Source organism: Haemaphysalis longicornis, unplaced genomic scaffold (assembly GCF_048455015.1).
Source record: "Haemaphysalis longicornis isolate Haplotype H1 unplaced genomic scaffold, Haemaphysalis longicornis Haplotype H1 scaffold_534, whole genome shotgun sequence".
NCBI lineage: Eukaryota > Metazoa > Arthropoda > Arachnida > Ixodida > Ixodidae > Haemaphysalis > Haemaphysalis longicornis.
In genome coordinates, this window is record NW_027526391.1 from 66,485 (window position 1) to 85,947 (window position 19,463).

General features: G+C 51.1%; 2 protein-coding genes across 3 annotated transcripts in view; one reads left to right on the forward strand and one right to left on the reverse strand.

Moving 5' to 3' along the window:
• LOC144140891 (spliceosome associated factor 3, U4/U6 recycling protein-like) overlaps positions 1-4,672 on the reverse strand; it is a 60,394-nt gene extending 55,722 nt beyond the window's left edge. Inside the window, exons 1-6 of the mRNA XM_077672382.1 lie at positions 4,511-4,672; positions 3,925-4,051; positions 3,737-3,841; positions 2,055-2,239; positions 1,500-1,605; positions 788-912 (exon numbers count right to left, since the gene is read on the reverse strand). Of these exons, the coding sequence (XP_077528508.1) occupies positions 788-912; positions 1,500-1,605; positions 2,055-2,239; positions 3,737-3,841; positions 3,925-4,051; positions 4,511-4,663 (801 nt within the window). The 5' untranslated portion in view covers positions 4,664-4,672. The remainder of the gene's footprint in view (positions 1-787; positions 913-1,499; positions 1,606-2,054; positions 2,240-3,736; positions 3,842-3,924; positions 4,052-4,510) is intronic.
• A 190-nt stretch (positions 4,673-4,862) lies between these two features.
• The window catches only part of LOC144140892 (beta-1,3-glucosyltransferase-like), a 43,128-nt gene continuing 28,527 nt past the window's right edge, over positions 4,863-19,463 (forward strand). For both annotated transcript variants that reach the window (XM_077672383.1, XM_077672384.1), the window contains exons 1-2: positions 4,863-5,066; positions 5,169-5,275. In XM_077672383.1, the coding sequence (XP_077528509.1) occupies positions 4,967-5,066; positions 5,169-5,275 (207 nt within the window). In that variant the 5' untranslated portion in view covers positions 4,863-4,966. The remainder of the gene's footprint in view (positions 5,067-5,168; positions 5,276-19,463) is intronic.

Consider the following 19,463-nt stretch of genomic DNA (forward strand, 5'->3'; position numbering starts at 1 on the left):
AGATGTCGCTGGTTATCTTGTGCAACACACAATTTGGAGGTCTGTCAATTTTCATTACCTTTTCCTTCTTCCCATAAAAACAAATTACTTCGGGGGCCAGAATGGAGCTGCGCAAAGTACCAAAGGTTAGTCCTTTCAAATAATACCCCTGTCACACGGGCACTTTCAATCACGATTGAAGTGAATCGCGATCGAGTTTTCGAGCGAGCTCGACGCACTGCCGCTGCTACACGGCAAGTTTCAATCGCGATCGAGAAGTTTCATGGGTTGCACTCGTGTGCGCTAGATGGCGCTAACAATGTACTTGCGGCCGCCGTCTCGTAACTTTGCACGGTCGTAGGTATACGTAACTATGTAAATGTTACCTCACGCTTATTTGGGTCAAGTTATTTTACACAATTTGTAGCGTTAGTTGAAGTTGTCACATTCTGTGCCATCACTCAGCGGGGACAAGAGTATCGCCGCTCTCGTTCGATCGCGCTTGGAAGCCTCGATCGCGCTTGAAAAACCAGGATTGAGTTCGAGCGGGATCGAGCTCGATCGCGATTGAAACTGCCGTGTAGCAGAGGCCCGATCCGGATTGAGCTCGATCCGGATCGACTCAATCGCGATTGAAAGTGCCCGTGTGACAGGGGTATAAAACAAGGATGAAAAGGACGAATGGTGTCTCTATGGCCCCTTTAAATGAAGCTCATTGCATCTAAATTCTGCGCAAACATTAGATCCATACTGCTTGGCAGTGTGTGCAGAACAGAGCTGCTTGGGTACCACTGACAAAGGCACTCACCAGGGCAGTCTCGTACTCGCGCACCTTGTCCAGCTTGAGCTTGGCCTTCTTGTACTGCTGCTCCACGGCTGGCTCGATGGCCGCCTCGCTCCACTCCTTGAGCTCCTGGTACGTCTTTTCCATGCCTGTGAGGTCAACATCACGGCAGCCATCGCAGTTTTACAACCGCCCACTGGAAGAGTCGCAGCGCCTGCTGCACCGTTCAGACTTAGCGTGCACACCAACAAGCCTGAGGCCAGCCAGCCTGCTTCTATGCCCAGAATTTGCAGTAAGGCAGCCCACACGTGAGCCCCAAAATTCATGGGTGCAATATTCAATTTACTAAAACCCCCCAAAGATTGCCCACTGCCTAAAATCGATGGCGTTAGGGCTGATGAGTGAACCAAATAAACGTGAATCATCTATTCGTGTGCTGCTACGGTCAGTTATTTGTCCTTTCTGCACTTGAGCCTAAAGTTCACCCATCTGGTATTTTTTTCTTGATATCTCCGCAGTTTTGGTCAGCAGTGCGCTTACTTTTTGTTGTTTTTTGCGCCTGACCGGAAAGATCACCCATCCCGTATTTTTCACTTGATATCTCTGTACTTCGGGTGGGCCTTCTTTTGAGACTTTGTGGTAACTGCCAGCACATGCACTGGCATTTCCTCCCTAGCATGCAACCAGAAAGTGCCGACCAGGAAACAGCACAGAAAGGAAATAATGAGGGACTCACCAAAGAGTGGCACCGAGAGCTGCCTCTTGAAGACGCTGTAGACGCGGTTCCTCTGGCTGACGTACTGCTCCCGCTGCTCCTGGCTGCTCTCCTCGCTCGCACCAGACTGGAGAGGCACATCATTGCATTATGGAGTGTACGTGTAGTAGACAGGCTAGGAACAGCAAGACACGGGCCAGGCTGGGACGTTTCTTCGCCCCCTCCTCTATAGTTTCAGCTCTTACAAGCACCTAAACTTCATGTAGCCGAAGCAGGCAGGCTAAAATAATGAATGACGGTCAGAGACAGATGCTGTCAACTTTGTTGGCGCACACTATGTGTGCAAGAACAACACAGTCCCTGTTGCGTGAGTGCTTCCACCTTCAAGATGAACAGCTACCAACTAGCTCAATTGTCTGTTCTACTGCAAACCTGCCACACTCCCAGAACCACACTGCCAGCACAGACCCCACCGCATCAACGGGACTGATCACCAGTCAATTTTTTCACTGCAACCAATGGTTCCTTCAGTGAGCACCAGTACGAATGCCCTCCTTCAAACAAAACCCCGCTCACCTGGACGGCGGCCAGGAGGCAGACCTCGAACTCGCGATAGGCCTCCCAGAGCAGGGAGCCCTGGGAGACGTGCAGTCCAGCAGCCGTGACGGCCCGCTCAAAGACCCGCCGAACCCGCTCCAGACCTTCGGCGGCATTCATCAGGCCAATGGAGAACTGCGCATACTCCAGCCACAGGGCCACCGCTGCACAACGGGGGGAGGCCATCGTGAGGGGAAGCCACAAACACGTCTAGACTGTACACACCAGCTTGAATTCGGGCACCTGACATTTGACAATTTTAAATGCCCACGCCTTGCTTCGTCTACGGTATGTTATGCTATGGTTGTTGTTTGTTGCCTGTTGTATATTCTGTACATCAGGGCCTGAGCTCTGCCGCAAATGTTGTCATGTGCTCATATGAAAGCTGATTATATGCGCTGTAACTTCGTTTGTTACTGATGTGCGCATGATTTCTGTGTGTGTGCATATATACAGGAGGTTTCAGCTCACTTCAGCCAGAGTTTGAAAATATGCCAACACACTCTAAGATGACGCGAGCAAATGCATGTTGCTCTCTTTTGTATGTAGTGTGCCACGCTATTTTTTGTATTTCACTTAATTAGATAATTAGCCAATTTTAATTAGCCAACTTCTGAAGCAAGGAAGCTAGGGAAAAAATTCCACTTAGACACTTACAGAGCGGTTTGCGAAACACCCGAATAAACAGTTTCTGTCTTTCTATCCATTAAGCATTAGTGTTTTTCAGCTTACTGATGATGCCCGTGAAATACAAAAAACCACCACGTAACATGCCTGCTTGCACGTCGTGATTGCAGTGCTCCCAAATGTTCTGTGCACAAACAACCATAGGCACGCTGCTGCTTAAAGTCACTGACTTGTCACCTTTTAAGTGGCAGCACGCCTAATGCGATTTGTGCGCAGAACATTTGGGAGCACTGCAATCACGGCAGACGCGGACATGATTGACTTTTTGCTGATTCCGGGAATTGTGGGACATATTTTCCACAGCACTGGTATCCACAGGGCCAAAGTTGGCTGAGAGGTCTTTGAAAATTTGCCGGAAGCAGGTGTCTTCCATGCTGTGTGGAGATGGCTGCCAAATGATGCGTATCACAGTCAAATTGTGCACAGATGTTCTGAGCACCTCTTGATGTAGCACAGTGGCATAAAAGCACTGAACTTCCCATAGAGTAACGTGATGTTTCAAATACCCTATGGTTTCCTCATCTGCCATTAAGCAATGTTTGAAACTCCCCTCAGTTTCTCTTATGAAAACAGCAAGAACTTGAAAACTTTCTACAAAGCACAATAGAGTCATTTTCATGCACATTTGCAATGTCTCAACCCTGAAGCCTTTCAGTATTTCGGCACCACCTCTAGCACATTGGTAGGCAGAGTTCAGAAGACTATTGTGCTTCTGATGTTAAAGCTGTCTTTGCTTCCTATCTTGTTGTTAAACTGTCTGTATCTACAGCAAACACGATCTCTAGGTTTCATCCTGTTACACAGGCCGTATCAATGATCTTTAAGCCGACTACCATTGAATTTTCCCACGGCAAATGAGTGCAGAAACGCTTAATGAAGATCCTCTGCCCGTTTGAGGAAGGTACTAGCGTTTCCAGGGGCGCAGGTGAAACGCGCGTACAACACAGGTCTCAAATAAAGGACGTTTCACTCACAGAGGTAATCCTGGACGGCTCGCTCGAACAGGAGCATCACCTTCTCCTTGTCCTCGTCGCTGTCGCACAGCTTGCTTTCGTCCTTGATCCACTCCAACCACAGTTCTGCGAGGCGAGCAAAAAAGGGTCCGCGTTTGCGACAACCACTACCATACGTGCTCACTCGCGTGCGGTTTCTAGCAGCGTACCTGGTGTAAGCGGGAAAACCTTGGCCATGGCTTCCCTCGCATCTCGAAGCTTTTCGAGATTCCCCGTTCCGCGCAGGTAGTTGATCAGGGCTATGTGGCTGTCGTAGTGATACGGGCTGGCAGTGACCTGGGAGCAAATTTAAAGGCGTGGGCACTGACTGCAGTGTGAAACATGTCGTAAGGAAAAAAAAAACGCGTCTGTAGAAAGTTCCGATTATAGCTGGCGTTGTTATTTCGGTGCGGATATGTTACATCCATAGTATGTGCTAAGTACACGCCACCAAAGGTTGGCATGAACGCTACATATGATTCGTGTTTGAAACTTGCATACCGCAATGAAACGGGAGGTGTTTGGTGGCGTACGACGTGTGTCATGGTACTCCGTACCAGACCAACACCATCTAAATAACAAATTTTATGGATGTAACTGACGCTAGTTATTCTTATCATTTGTTTGACGTTTTAGCGAAGTGATAACAGTTGCAACTTCACCTAATGTCAACGTTGCGAAAACGTAGCAACGTCAACTAAAAACAGCGTGCATCTCAGCCGGCATAGTGCAAGTAACCTGTTGCATAGTTCGTACCTTCGCCTGCAACTCTTCTATTTGCTTTTCTTCTTCAGCCTCGACATCTTTGTCGCTTTCTGAGTCAGAACTGCCATCAGACATCGCGTCTTCGGCATCATTTCTGTCATTTGTTTCCATCTCTTCGGTCAAATCGTTTTCGGTCCCCGCCATGTTCCTTGAAGATTTCGTGAAAACGCGAAAACGCTCAACATGAATTAGCAGTATATTGCATGGTATTACTTCCTGTTTTAATAAACAATTTTTCTTACAGTGTTATATAAATTGCAAATTATAAAATCAAGTATTTCTTGCTTGTGTACAAAATCTAGAACCACATTTTTTTGTTTGTTTGCAGACGACGGAAAACATGTGTATGAAAGCGGTGCAGGCCGTAGTTTACAACGGGTCGTAGCCGTTTCATGCTGACGATTAGCTTATTTCTTGCGTTTTAAATGCGTAAATAAAAGCGACAACATGTTCTTGACTTCAAGAACGATGAAATTAATATGGGGATTAAGTTTTATTTTGCATATTGCTATGTTTCGCGGCATTTGCGAAGCTCGTGGGAACAAAGGTATGTGGCCTAAGCGCGGAAAATTCATCATTTCCAAAACTTGAATAGCCTCCTTCTACCCGGTCGTGGCACAGTTCAATATCTGTGCTGTCTGTTTGTCAGATGCTGGTTTTGTCTTCGTCGTGCTGAGCCAAGAGAGTGCGATGAGCAGGCGAGCGGCAGAACGGCTCTCGACAAGCATAGCAGATCAAGCCATGGAGCTTGGAATGGTACTTGTGTATTCTTTGCATATGTCTGTTTCGTGGCTTCAGCATGATGCTTCACTGCATGAGTATCAGCGAGTGCGTACATGTAACAGCAAGATGACTGGTAACAATTGTCAATTACAACTGTCTATGCAGTAAGACACGCGCGATCAAGTGTTGTAAAACGTTGCTTCGATAACTCCAGCAACCGGCGTTTTCCCATTATAGGGTACAATTTCCACCCACACCAGCTCACACTCACACTGTAGAGCACAATTACGAGTCATTTGCATGCCGATTTAACTCAGCCTTACGTTAGATTTTTGTAATTACTTAACCAATGCGCGTCAGCAGCATCAACAACCTCTGACCGCATGTTGCATTTTTGCCCGTGCGTGCGCGCATGAACATTTCCCAACTTAAGAATTACCGTCCAATACTGTTTGGTTTAGGCATACAATTGGTCCACATGTTTTGTCTGCAAACGGCGTCATAATAGTTCTCGTTTCATATCTTTGGCACCGTACGTATTTACGCGGATTTATCCAACTGTATGGTTCGCACCGTACGCTTCCCCTTTTCCGATTTTAGAAAAACTAGGTCCAGATTGCAAGCGTACACCTCCCACTTTCAGCGTCAATATTTTGTTTAAAAATGTGTGAAAAAATTCTAAGCACCAACCACCTCCTCTAAAGCTTGGGCAGCATGTAATAAGCCGAGCCAACACGGCAGTTGTGCTTGGAGTCGAGCTTGACTCTCGGCTGAACTTTTCCATGCACACCAATCGCACTTTGTCCAAGTCTCGCCGCCTGCTGGGTTTCGTGACACGCGTGACCAATGGAATGCCAGCTAGTGCATTTCGAAGTTTGTACACAGCGCTCGTTCTACCTACCCTTGAATACTGCCCTGCCGTATGGTTGCCCCAGTCCAAGGCACTTCAAACGAATATCGCCAACGTCCAACGTCGCGCGGCGTACACCTTTCATCGCCGTACTACGCCGAAGAGGGAGCAACTCCCCTATGCTGGAATTTCCTCCATCAACCTGCTCCGGCATGCCTCCTGGCAACCCCTTGACTCAAGAGTACGGGCCTCAACAGTACGACTGCCGCGTTATGTCCCCAGGCCACCAAGAATTGCCCTACGGTCCGCGCCTGAGCCAACGAACAGGCCGTCTTCAAAGCCGCTCCTTACGCGCACGCAACGCCATGGCTCATCTTGGCTGCCCCGTGCAGCAGCTCCCATCTGACCACTATGGTCCCTAGAAATATAAGTATTTCTAGGGACCATACTGACCACACTGGAACATTCCCGCCCGATGACGACGACCTCAGGACTGTAATGAGGGCTGCCCAACGGACTGCGTAGTGCAGCACTGGTGTAGTCAACAACTCTGTGGGGAATAGCTATGAACATTGGGACCCAGGCTGGGCCCGCAGGCCTGTTGGTATGGGCACACTGCCTTCTGCGGCCCTTGCAGGCTTGGGTCTCCCAGAATATGTATGCTAATAAAGTATTATTAATATTAAATTCTAATACGTGGCAGATATATGTAACACTGGCCAATCACGATAGCACATTTGGATTAAACAGATATGGTAACTTTGTTTTTCCTCATACCACTTGCCGCTATGCATCTCAGCAGCCGCGGCGCCCACAGCAACGCGCGCCATAGTGGTTCGGGCGGTTCTCGAAGTGAATGACGTCACCCGTGCTGCGACGCCTATCTACCTCTCACACGGTTCCAAAACTACTTCACATGGGGCTGAAATTCCTTAGCCAATTGGCGCCAAAAAAATACAATCACAGCGCTTAATTATCCGGGGCTGCCAAGGGGACCACATCAGCAAAGTCGCTCCAACACGGCAGTGAACAATGGGCAGATAATCTTGCAGTGCAGTTACCGAAGCCTCAAAGCTAATGCAGCAGAGTTATTGGATGGACCGCAGTGCGATCTTGCTCCAGGAGAAACGTGGCACAGGTCCCGGGCTGCGAGGCTACAAGGGATATTTTGCCTCAAGCCTTCAACACGGACTGCCCGATGGAAGCACTGCAATTCAAGCACAAGAGGCCATGTACATCCCCGGCGGCAGTGACAACAGACGAGACACAAGTGGCGGCGGCCCTGCAACTCGTCTACGCAATAACTTAACGCTCATCATGGTGGCCGTCCGCTCCACAGTCGGTCGGTACATCGTCGGTATCATCGTCCTCTGGACCGTCAAAAAATTTCGTACAGTGAGACGGGACACATCTTCGGGCAAATTTCAAGGAAAAATTCCCCAAAATTTGTCGGCGAGATACCCTTTGGAAGGGCTTGTTGTTGGGCGAGTTAGTGCATTTTCTCAGAAGGGGTAAACTGCGCTGAGGAAGACGCTGCACAGAGAGAGGTACACAAAGACAGGCGCAGTCTTTGTGTACCTCTCTCTGTGCAGCGTCTTCCTCAGCGCAGTTTACCCCTTCTGAGGAGATCCCCTTTGGCGACGCTTCATCATGACTGGCGAGCGAGGCACAGCCCACTGAATAGTCTTCCTTCGCTGCCACTGTAACTGCAGCCGAGTGGGTTTCTGCTACTGTCGCGATCAGCCTCCTAACGAATAGACAACTTTCAAAGTACGCCTAAAAGCGCAAGAACAGTTTTTAGGCCGCTGATGGCCACCGAGGTCCATTCAAGACACCACACATGGCGCCTCCGGCATCGGAAGACAACGACGACGACGGCGACCGTGTCTTTTTATCGCCGCTCGGAAGTGGCCGTCTCCTGCAGGTCGAAGGAATAACATTCAATGCCGTTGCTCCGCATCATTAACAACACGAGCATCTTGACCACTTCGCTACGAGGTTTGGCAACAGTCGTTGCCCACTTGGATTCGTACCCACGCTGAGTGAACGTACGTATACCCACAACAACCGCTTCCGCAATTCAGCAACAGTGGCATTGGACAACACGACCCATGGTGCACGTCTGTACTCTGCGTCTCACATGATTATCGATGGTCGCGTAATCCGGTTCGACGTGCAGCTGCTACGGCGGCGCGGCATATCCCGCCGGGTACTCGAGCGGATCCGAATGACACTGACGACAACCTGCTGATTCGCACGTGTCCATCCACCGAGAACTCTCGACATCAGACGCCTAGGCAAGACTAATTATAGTCCAGAGGTCGGCAAGCTGCGGCCCCCGGCACGACGTCCCCAACCCCCGCCCCTTCTCTTGCCACTTCCTAACTGAAGGCCGACATGGCAATTTTGACCTCGAACGGGGTTAGACAGGAACAAAAGAAAGATGGCTCCCAGTTGTCATTGTGCCCCATCTGACGTCTTCATTTCCTTTTTTGCACAGGTCCAAAATAGGCCTAGGGGATCAAACCTCAAATTATAAAAAGTAGAGCTTCAAAACAAATATGATTTCTGTTCCACTTTTGTACATTATTGTCAATTCGCCTTATATTTTTTCTCTTGCAACCTCCCGATCCGTCCGGCCCCCGCCATGTCGGATTCATGCAACTCAGCCCTACGCCTCAAAAGGTTGCCGACCCCTGCCTCACTCACATTTGACACCACCTTTGCACCGAAGCCTGCGAAATTAGAGAGTTTTAGCAGTCCGTTCGTTACGTTCGTTACGTTGCTACCGGGTTTACCGGGACCCGACTGCGCATGCGCGCGCACGTACCGGGCTCTTTCCGTATAGTGAGACGGAAAACGTGTTTTAGCACTCCGTAGCGTCGTACCATTCGTTCCGTGTGACGGCTGATTAGCCGAGTTGTTGCAAAAATCCACACGCTAAAAATACGTAAATAAAGAACGCAGTTTCCCCTAAAGCATTGCAAATCTAAAATAAATCGCGCTCGGCCGGACGCATTGTGAGGGAGGTGCTGCGGCGGCGGCGGCGACGGCACCAGAGCGAGCGCAGGTGACGACATGGTCGCGCGCCGTTCACGTGGAGGAATGCCCTTGGCCTTGCCCGATTGAAGCGCTAGACACATGTACAGGCGGGGACTTAATTTTGCAGACCACGCGAGCGCGTGGCAAAAGCCACCGATGCGCGCTCTGGAGGCCCGGCGCCTGTTGTCGAGACCGGCGCGGCGCGCATGCGCGTCCTGTTTTACTCGCAGGCACGCTGATTTTCTCCCTTCCTGCAGCGGTGCTGCAATGGTCCCTCAAGCACCGCATAGCGACGCCTTTGTAGCATTCCTTTCCTTCCGATGGCACATTTGGGGCCTAACATCACGATCGCGAGGGCTTTGGCGCGAGTGCTCCTCGCGTCCTGATAAACACTTGCGCGTAATGTTTTATTTGTTTGTTTTGTGCTTTATCGTTCATAGACGATGAGACTAGCGGCTTGCGAACGGCGTCCCCGAATGAAGCGCGTACGAAGCACAGTCTCACGGTACCGGGCTACCGACGACAAAATTCCAGCTATATGAATAGCGAACCTTTATTCACCTTGTTTATTGTGTAATTGGCCACTGAACATATATTCCAGCTCGCTCTCCGCTGCCCATAAAGTAGGTGATTTGCAAGTTTGATAAAAGAAATTATTTTGGCGTTTTTGCTGCCTACTTCATTACTTAAAAATGATAGAAATACGTACTCACATAAATTGTCTGTTCGCTCTGCCCGTCGCATTCGTAAAAATGGTACCTCGGGCTCCCATTGAATGCCATAAAATTATTCGCTTCTTTTGAGAAGCTGCTTTTCAAAGGGTCATTTGCCGGCTTAGTACTAGGCCAAGAGATGCTGTTAGCCGATAAATTCATGCATACGGGGATGAATTGCTCCAAGGCCGGATCAATTCTTCAAGGTCGGCTTTAACGGGCCGATGCTTTAACCGAGGTTTTAACGAGGTTTTAACGCGCCGATGCTACACAGCCGATAAGGCGCGCCGTAGTTGAAAGCTCCGGATTAATTTTGATTACCTGGTAATGTGTAACATGCGCCGAAATCCCGAACACACTGAGCATTTTCGCTTTTCGTCTCCACCAGAAAAGGCCCACCTTGCAGATGCCCATCGGAGCGGAAGGACAAGTTCAACAACAAAACAGGTGGACGAGCTGATTTTTTTTCAGTGGTTAACCTCCGAAAAAAAAAAAACCGTTCATTAGTGACAAAAACATTCGGAAGGCCCTAAGTAGCCATTAATATTACTCCGAAAACAAGCGAATAATGTCATGGCGGTCTTCGATGGGAACCCGAGGTGCCGTTTTTAATAATGCCGACGCGCTCAACGAACAGACAATTCATAACAGTATGCCTTTCAATCATTTTTAAGTAAGGGAGTAGATATTAAAAATAAAACAGAGGGTTTCTTTTACCAAACTTGCAAATCACCTACTTTATGGGCAGCGGAAAGCGAGCTGGAATATATGTTGAGGGGCCAAATTACACAATAAACAAGGTGAATAATGGTTCGCTATTCATATAGCTGGCATTTTGTCGTCGCTAGCCCGGTACCGTGAGACTGTGCTTCGTACGCGCTTCATTCGGGGACGCCGTTCGCAAGCCGCTAGTCTCATCGTCTATGAACGATAAAGCACAAAACAAACAAATAAAACATTACGCGCAAGTGTTTATCAGGACGCGAGGAGCACTCGCGCCAAAGCCCTCGCGATCATCACGTTAGGCCCCAAATGTGCCATCGGAAGGAAAGGAATGCTACAAAGGCGTCGCTATGCGGTGCTTGAGGGACCATTGCAGCACCGCTGCAGGAAGGGAGAAAATCAGCGTGCCTGCGAGTAAAACAGGACGCGCATGCGCGCCGCGCCGGTCTCGACAACAGGCGCCGGGCCTCCAGAGCGCGCATCGGTGGCTTTTGCCACGCGCTCGCGTGGTCTGCAAAATTAAGTCCCCGACTGTACGATTGGTACACGCGATTCGTATGCGACTGATCGTTACGACTGTCACCACGGCTAGTCGTACGCGTGAATTTGAGACACATGGCCCGATGCGGGTGTGCGATGCCTCGTCGGCGCCGCTCCGCCCACTGTTTTTGCTCCATGGTCAACTACGACGATCGCTGAGCTGAATTTGTAGATTCCGCGCGTTTGTACGCAAGAAATGGATAAAGCAGGCAATCGTGAAGCGTTTTCTGCATCGGAAACAGTCCGCGCACACGCCGGTCGCGCCTGCCAGCTCGGCACACTCAGCGGCTCGAACCGGCGCAGACCACGGTAGCAACCGCTTGTCGCTGCTCTTCCGAATCAATCTGATCACTAAAACGAAGTTCCACCTGCGAGAAAGTAGGTGTTAGTGTGGTGAAAAATTGTGCTAGGGATTGTTCTCAGGGCTTATTTTAAAAGCGGCGATCAGATATATCTGCCGATGCTGACCGGCCGTGGATGCCGCGGCGCGCGGTGCGCCGAGCGGCCGAGAGATGGCGATACCTGCGCGGAAGCATCGAAACAGGCTACGCAGATGTCTCGGTCACCGGTCGCTCACGGCAGTTGTAGCTCAAATAAAGTTTCACATGCGAGAAAGGGGATGATAGTGTGGTGAAAAGTTGTGTTACGGATTGTCATTCGCAGTTGCACAGATAGCGGCGATCAAATACTCGCCAGGACGCTAAGCCTAAAGTTTCCAACACCCGAGCCGACCAGACCAACGCAAGCCGGTTGCGGGATACGGTAACACGGAAGCAGAGCGCCGGGAGAGACGCGGGCCGCGTACGTAACAAATGGCGCATGCGCAGTCGGGTCCCGGTAAACCCGGTAGCAACGTAACGAACGTAACGAACGTACTGCTAAAACTCTCTATAACGAACGGACTGCTAAAACTCTCTATTAATAGAGAGTTTTAGCAGTACGTTCGTTACGTTCGTTACGTTCGTTCCGTTGCTACCGGGTTTACCGGGACCCGACTGCGCATGCGCGCGTACGTACCGGGTTCTTTCCGTAAAGTGAGACGGAAAACGTGTTTTAGCACTCCGTAGCGTCGTACCGTTCGTTCCGTGTGACGGCTGATTAGCCGAGTAGTTGCAAAAATCCGCACGCTAAAAATACGTAAATAAACAACGCAGTTTCCCCTAAAGCATTGCAAATCTAAAATAAATCGCGCTCGGCCGGACGCATTGTGAGGCAGGGGCTGCGGTGGCGGCGACGGCACCAGAGCGAGCGCAGGTGACGACATGGTCGCGCGCCGTTCACGTGGAGGAATGGCCTTGGCCTTGCCCGATTGAAGCGCTAGACACATGTACGATTGGTACACGCGATTCGTATGCGACTGATCGTTACGACTGTCACCACGGCTAGTCGTACGCGTGAATTTGAGACACATGGCCCGATGCGGGTGTGCGATGCCTCGTCGGCGCCGCTCCGCCCACTGTTTTTGCTCCATGGTCAACTACGACGATCGCTGAGCTGAATTTGTAGATTCCGCGCGTTTGTACGCAAGAAATGGATAAAGCAGGCAATCGTGAAGCGTTTTCTGCATCGGAAACAGTCCGCGCACACGCCGGTCGCGCCTGCCAGCTCGGCACACTCAGCGGCTCGAACCGGCGCAGACCACGGTAGCAACCGCTTGTCGCTGTTCTTCCAAATCAATCTGATCACTAAAACGAAGTTCCACCTGCGAGAAAGTAGGTGTTAGTGTGGTGAAAAATTGTGCTAGGGATTGTTCTCGGGGCTTATTTTAAAAGCGGCGATCAGATATATCTGCCGCGATGCAAGCATATGCTGACCGGCCATGGATGCCGCGGCGCGCGGTGCGGCGAGTGGCCGAGAGATGGCGATACCTGCCTCGGAAGCATCGAAACAGGCTACGCAGATGTCTCGGTCACCGGTCGCTCACGGCAGTTGTAGCTCAAATAAAGTTTCACATGCGAGAAAGGGGATGATAGTGAGGTGAAACGTTGTGTTACGGAGTGTCATTCGCAGTTGCACAGATAGCGGCGATCAAATACTCGCCAGGACGCTAAGCCTAAAGTTTCTAACACCCGAGCAAGCCGGTTGCGGGCTCCGGATACGGTAACACGGAAGCAGAGCGCCGGGAGAGACGCCGGCCGCGTACGGAACAAATGGCGCATGCGCAGTCGGGTCCCGGTAAACCCGGTAGCAACGTAACGAACGGAGCATACGTACTGCTAAAACTCTCTAATGTACCTTTTTCCAGTACCGGTCTTCCTAGCGGCCGCTAGCGTCACTAAATAAGCCTTTATTTAGTGACGCTAGCGGCCGCCACACAAGCTAGGGGCAGCACTGTGGAGGCTACATTGTTGTCAACAGCCCGCCCCCCAAGGGCGCCTAATTAACCGCGAAGAAAGCGACAAAAGGCGCCGGGGCCTTGCGGTTCCACTTGCCGAGAGGGGAGAAGGGAATGCCCTTTCAGGACCCCCTTCACGGCGATTTAGGCGCCCTCACTGGGCGCACTGTTGACAACAATGTAGCCTCCACAGTGCTGCACCTAGCTTATGGTATGAACTATAAACTGATAGTAAGGCACATCCCAAGAAATGTTTGGCTTTCGGGGAACTCGTGCACGAAACGTTCTGGTCCTGCAGTCCCTCGCGCACCCACCCGTCACCCGTGCCTTTCACATGAATGTCACGGCAGAAGACGCACGCTCTCGTGACTGATCTGCAGTGGCCGAAGCGCCCCCTTTTCTTCACTTTTGAGGGGCGAAGCTCCTTAGGGCGTGGGTCTGTCCATCCTCGACGTATGTATGTAGCCACCTCTAGTTTAGTTCTTGGATTGTTTACTAGATGGCGTGGGTATACCTCTAGTTTAGTTCTTGGATTGTTTACTAGATGGCGGTACTCGTATATGATGAAAAGATGCGCTTGGATTGTTTACTAGATGGCGTGGCTACCTCTAGTTTAGTTCTTGGATTGTTTACTAGATGGCGGGGAGCGTTGTAATAAAATCCGTTCGCTGTTGGCGCGCGCTCGGAGTCGCCCGATGGATAAGGCTGCAGATGTGCGAGCCCGCGAGGCAGAAGCGCTCCGTGAAGCTGCGCGACGCCGCCGCCAAGATCCTGCCGTACGAGAGCGGGAGGCCGAAGCGTGTCGTCTGGCTGCGCGACGACGCCGCCAAGATCCCAGCGTTCGAGAACGAGAGGCCCAAGCGTCACGGCAACGGCGCGAGGACCCTGCCGAACGCGAAGCGGCACGGCTGCGGCGCGAAGAGGATCTCCAAAACGTCAGAGAACGGGAAGCGGCGAGAAAGCGCGCGTATCGGCAGGCAGACCCCGATGCAGTGAGAGCTCGTGAGGCGTCTGCAAAACGCATCAGGCGAGCTCAGCCCCAAGGTGCCGACGCGCGGTTTAAGCGAGACTTTCTAGACGTTACGTTCGGACACAGATGTAGTGGGCGAACTTTCACTGAAGAGTCACTGTTTTACCGATGATTTCCCCTCAGGAGCTTCGCCCACTCATCATCATTCACCCCGTGGATATGCTGTGAATTTTTTTTTTTTCATTTTCGTTGCTCCCTCACTGGTAGCCAAGTGCTCGCAGAGTGGTCAACCTTAAACATTTTTGTCCATTTCCTTTGAAAGCCTTTTTTGTGTGCACGTACGAACTCACTGCGAACTATCCGAAAAGAGGAAATAAAAACGTGCAGTTCTAGGAAGCATAGCCGCTCCCCAAGCAGCAAGCTGAGGGGGCGGCATTTAGTTTATTTCGCCCAAGGCTACTGCCAAGAATGGCAGATTGGCAGCCCACGCATGCGCAGATCGCTTCTTCTAGCCACCATATAGCTACTGGAAAAAGATGATGGTGATGCTTAGCGGCTTCCCCTTTGTAACGGGGTGGCGTTGCACAGCGACCTTAGCCGTAACGCCACTGTACAATGACCTCGCCAAAAAAAAACCTTTATGAAATTTTTGTGCTAGTCTGACTTGGTTCGCATGTCTTCCCAGATTGTTCCCTGCTCTTTTCCCACCAACATTCTAACCTTCTTTTACTAACCTCTGCTGCTGTCCAATTCATTTTTCCGTTAACCTTAAAGCCAAGGGCTTCCAAAAGCTGGATGGCTGCTCACTAAGGACTGGACAGATACCTTTGCACTCCGTTACAATCGCGTGGTTACTGGCTGCCTGTCGCAGCCTGCGCACAGTTCTTCCTCTACCGGCTCGCGGATAAGCTTTTTTGTCCGCAAGCAACCCGCTCGGGCTTCAAAAAGCAATGCACTCCCTTTGGTATTATCGAATAATTTTTCCCTTGTGATCTGCTTCCCGACGCTGTAGATATCTAAGGACTTCTTCGCGTCCATCCAAGGTCTGTTTGGGTGCGCGCTATGAGTAGTAGAGCGTTGTCAGTTACCAGAGGTGGCGAACTACGGGAAGCGCGGAATCTGCCTTTCGTGGCGTTTATCATTGTGTGCGCAAACCGGTCACACAATACAATCGCACTGCATCGCATTATGTGATAACAGTAGAGACAGAGAGGAGGAAGGTGGGGGGGGGGGGGCTCCGTACTTGTTGGGACCAGAAGCTGGGCTAGATATGCAAAGCAGAGAACTGACAAGAAGTGTGCTTCTACACTCGCCACAGGTGGGCTTCACCCCAATGCTTCAGAAGGACCAATCAGCGTGACAAAATGTGCGAATTTGACGAATGCCGAGGTCAAGCACGCGATTGGAGTAAAAAGCTGAAACAGTGCAAGCCGTGCATGCCCGCTGTTGTCCCAGCGCAGATTTCATTTTAGGGGTGAAGTACCTTAGGGGCTCGGGGTACCGGCGTCTCCCGTCGTCGTCTCATGTCGTCACGGAAATCAAGTTTTCAAACGATGGTAAAAAAACAAGTATATAATTAATAAAACCGGGTCAAAATACACTAGCATGATTTAAACTAATTTAGAATACAGAAATAACCAGGATTTAATTGCATTGATAACAGATATTTGTTAAATTCCGTCTCGAAATTGGTTTCAAGCGCCAGGTTTTCTCCTGTAAAGCACACTCCTTAAGATGCTGCGGCGTGTGACACGAAGACAACTTGCGGCCAGTCTGTCTCATTAATTGCTTAAATCCGGTTCAACGCAAGAGAGGGCGCCACCGCCTCAGAAAGCGCGCGATTTCTCCTCCCACCGGGGCTTCTCCGGCGCTCAATCAGCGCGCGTCGTGTCGCAAGAGAGACTTACAATCGTCGAATACACTTTTACATTGCATACTTCATGTTAGTGGAGATGCCCCGGGATTTTTTTTTAACTCTGATCGCATGCTTGGCCCCAGAATTCGCCAAATTGGCACATTTGGTCACGCTGATTGGTCCTTCTGACTTCTAAAGCATTGTGGTGGCCCACCTGTGGTGATTTTTTAGTGTGTATACGCCTCGAGCCAACGTTTATAGATACTTTTTCGTTGCCTCGAGCTTCGCGATCGCTGCACCGCCTGCCGCCGCTTCTCCGCGGTGTTTACGGGATTTGCGCTGCGTGGCTGATAGGGGCTCGTGCAGTGTTTTGGTTCTGTTTCGCTTCTTTTCAAATTTCCGCGCCCTGTAAAACTTGTTATGGTGACGTCTATAAGCAAAGAGTACGTTTAGGTCACTTAAAGGAGTACTGACACGAAATTTCTCGCTTTCAGTTTTTATGCTGTAAAGAATACCTATTGGCCCAGTAATTACGAAAATCGAACCGAAAGCTGTCAGCCGCCAACACAGAATTAATTATAGCACGTTTAGTGCAACCAGTTTCAAATTTGGTCGCCACGCGGGAAAATGGCCGTTCGAAGGCCAGCCTGCGAGGGAGTTTGGCCAGTGGTTTGGCCTCGGTCATCGTGGGGTGCGGACGTGTTTTTCGTTCGCTCCTGTGCGGCCGGGGCGGTATCACGATTATGCCGGCCACGCGTCGCGAGCCATGGGTGTTTAGTTCGGGCGGCGCGCGCTCTGCTGCGTGGGGCCGTCGAGCGCCTGCTCCCGCTCGCCAGTAACCGCTCGTCTTCCTCGAACATCACCCAGCAAGCTCCCCTCACTTCGGACCTCCGCGCACAACTCATCGCAGCACAGCCTCGCCTCTACGCTCCACCGCTCTCGTCGAGAACTTCTCCAGGACGCAGCATGACGCCAGGACCTGTGTTTGTGGTGTGTACTGTGCTCGGTGGCCCCCAGTGACTGTGGCAACGCTTCTTTTCCTCCCGGCGCCTTAACTTTTCTCTCTTTACCTATCTCATTTTTCTCTACCCTGTCCTATTCACCCCCTTCTATATTCCCTACCCCCCGGACTGGGCTGTATGCCGGTGAGCCCCCAGCTGGGCTCAATAATATCCCCAGTTCATTTCCTTTCCTTTTCCATCGAACCACCTAAGAAGAAGAAAGAAGCCAGCCTGCAAGCGGGCCAGCCTTACGTCTCCCCCGTGACGTCAGGGACGTTCGCCGCATCGTCTGCTACGCTTGCACATGGTCCGCACTCGCCCGCGCAGTCGACATGTCGTCTGAATCGTCAGACTCGGATGAGTCGCTGCCACCCGACAGACAGAACAACTTTATTTGGCCAGGCGATTAGGCCGGCGATGTCTTCGCCGTCGTCCGTTTTTTAATATCACTGCGGCTCGAACCGGCGCAGACCGTGATAGGAACAGCTTGTCGCCACTCTTCTAATCAATCTGATCGCGAAAAAGAAGTTCCACATGCGAGAAAGTAGATGTTAGTGTGTTAAAAAATTGTGCTAGGGGCTGTTATCAGCGCTGAATTTAAAAGCGGCGTTCAAGGAGCACTGACACGAAAATTTTATGTTACACTTTTATTGCTTTTATCGATGCTTAATGGTCTGGCCAACCTGAAACAGTACTTCAAATACTTCAGGGCGCGATAGTTAATTACATTGAACGGCCTGAAAATCGCTTGTTTCAAATTCCCGCGCTTTCATCCCGAACGGCGCATATGACAGACTCCCTGCCTGACCTCACCGCTTTGTGCAGACGTCACCGGCGCCCGCTTGAGAGGGTGTTGCGCCCGCTCGCCGCTCGTGGGGCCGCGCGCGTGAAGTGACGTCACGAGTTTTTGACGAGCGCTGTCGCGTCACTTCTTTTTCCTCTCCTGGAGTGATGTCACGCTGATGTCCATTTGCTGAGAGAGAGAATAAACTTTATTTAATGAGAGGAGTCAAGCGGGCGGTTTCCTCAGTTCAGGACCCCGTTGGAGCGTCCAGCCGCCTCAGCCCGGTGGATCAGCCGAAGCTGCTCTTCGAGGCTAGAGCTGGCCAGCACTTCCTCCCACTGCTCAATCGAGGGATTAGATATCGGGGAAAGTGAGGGGAAGTGAGTGCCGCTCCGCGCGCTGCTTCGTCGGCGCGATAAATGAGATCCAATTAAACTATGTTCTTCGCGTCGCAGGCCGCTCATATTTCAGCCAGGGTATTCTGTTGAGTGAAGGAAGTGAACTGTGCAATAATATTAACGCCGAAAATTGGTGTCAGTGCTCCTTTCAGATATTTGCCGCGATGGTAAGCTTACGCTGACCGGAAGCGGACGTTCGGCACTCCGACCCAGCACTGCCGGCACCGCGGTGCGGCGAGCGGCCGAAAGATGGCGCCACCTGCGCGCTAGAATCAAAACAGGCCACGGCAGATATCTTGGTCACCGATCGCTGAAACGGAAATTATCACCAAAATATAGCTCCATATGCGAAAAAGGGGATGATAGAGGGGTGAAAAGTTGTGTAAGGGATGGTCATTCGCAGTTGTACAGATACCAGCGATCAAATAGTCGCCACGATTCTAAGCCTAAAGTTCCCAACACCCAAGCTGACCAGAGCAACGCCGAGCCCGCTGGCTTGGGCGACAGTTCTTGCGGCCGCCGCCGCGCACGAACTCAGTCCACGTTTAGCGCTGCATGTCGTCGCGTGGAAACTAATGCATCTTGGCGTCGTCGTCGATTTGCTCGGACAGGCTTCCACAAGCAGTACTTGGCATTCCTCGAGCTCGCCATAGCACAACTTGGGCGAGCTCGGCGACGCGCACCGCCGCGTCGCCGCGGTGCGCGTCAACATCGCGCACCGCGCGGTGCCGGAACCGCGCAGTTTTCGGCACCAGTGCAAAAACACGTCGAACACGCAATGTTTACAAGCATTGCTCACACAGCTACGCCCACGTCTCCTGCCCAAACGAATACCACCGACAACAGCAGCGCAGGATATCGTTTCCGGCTCCGAAAACGACTATATGACGTCACCCTGGACCGGCCAGACACGCAGGCCGATGTTTCGTCATGCCGAAAGCGATTTCGCTAGTGCTGCCGATTTGTGGAAGCTCGCGGCCGGGACAATCAAAATCGATTTTAGATGTGAT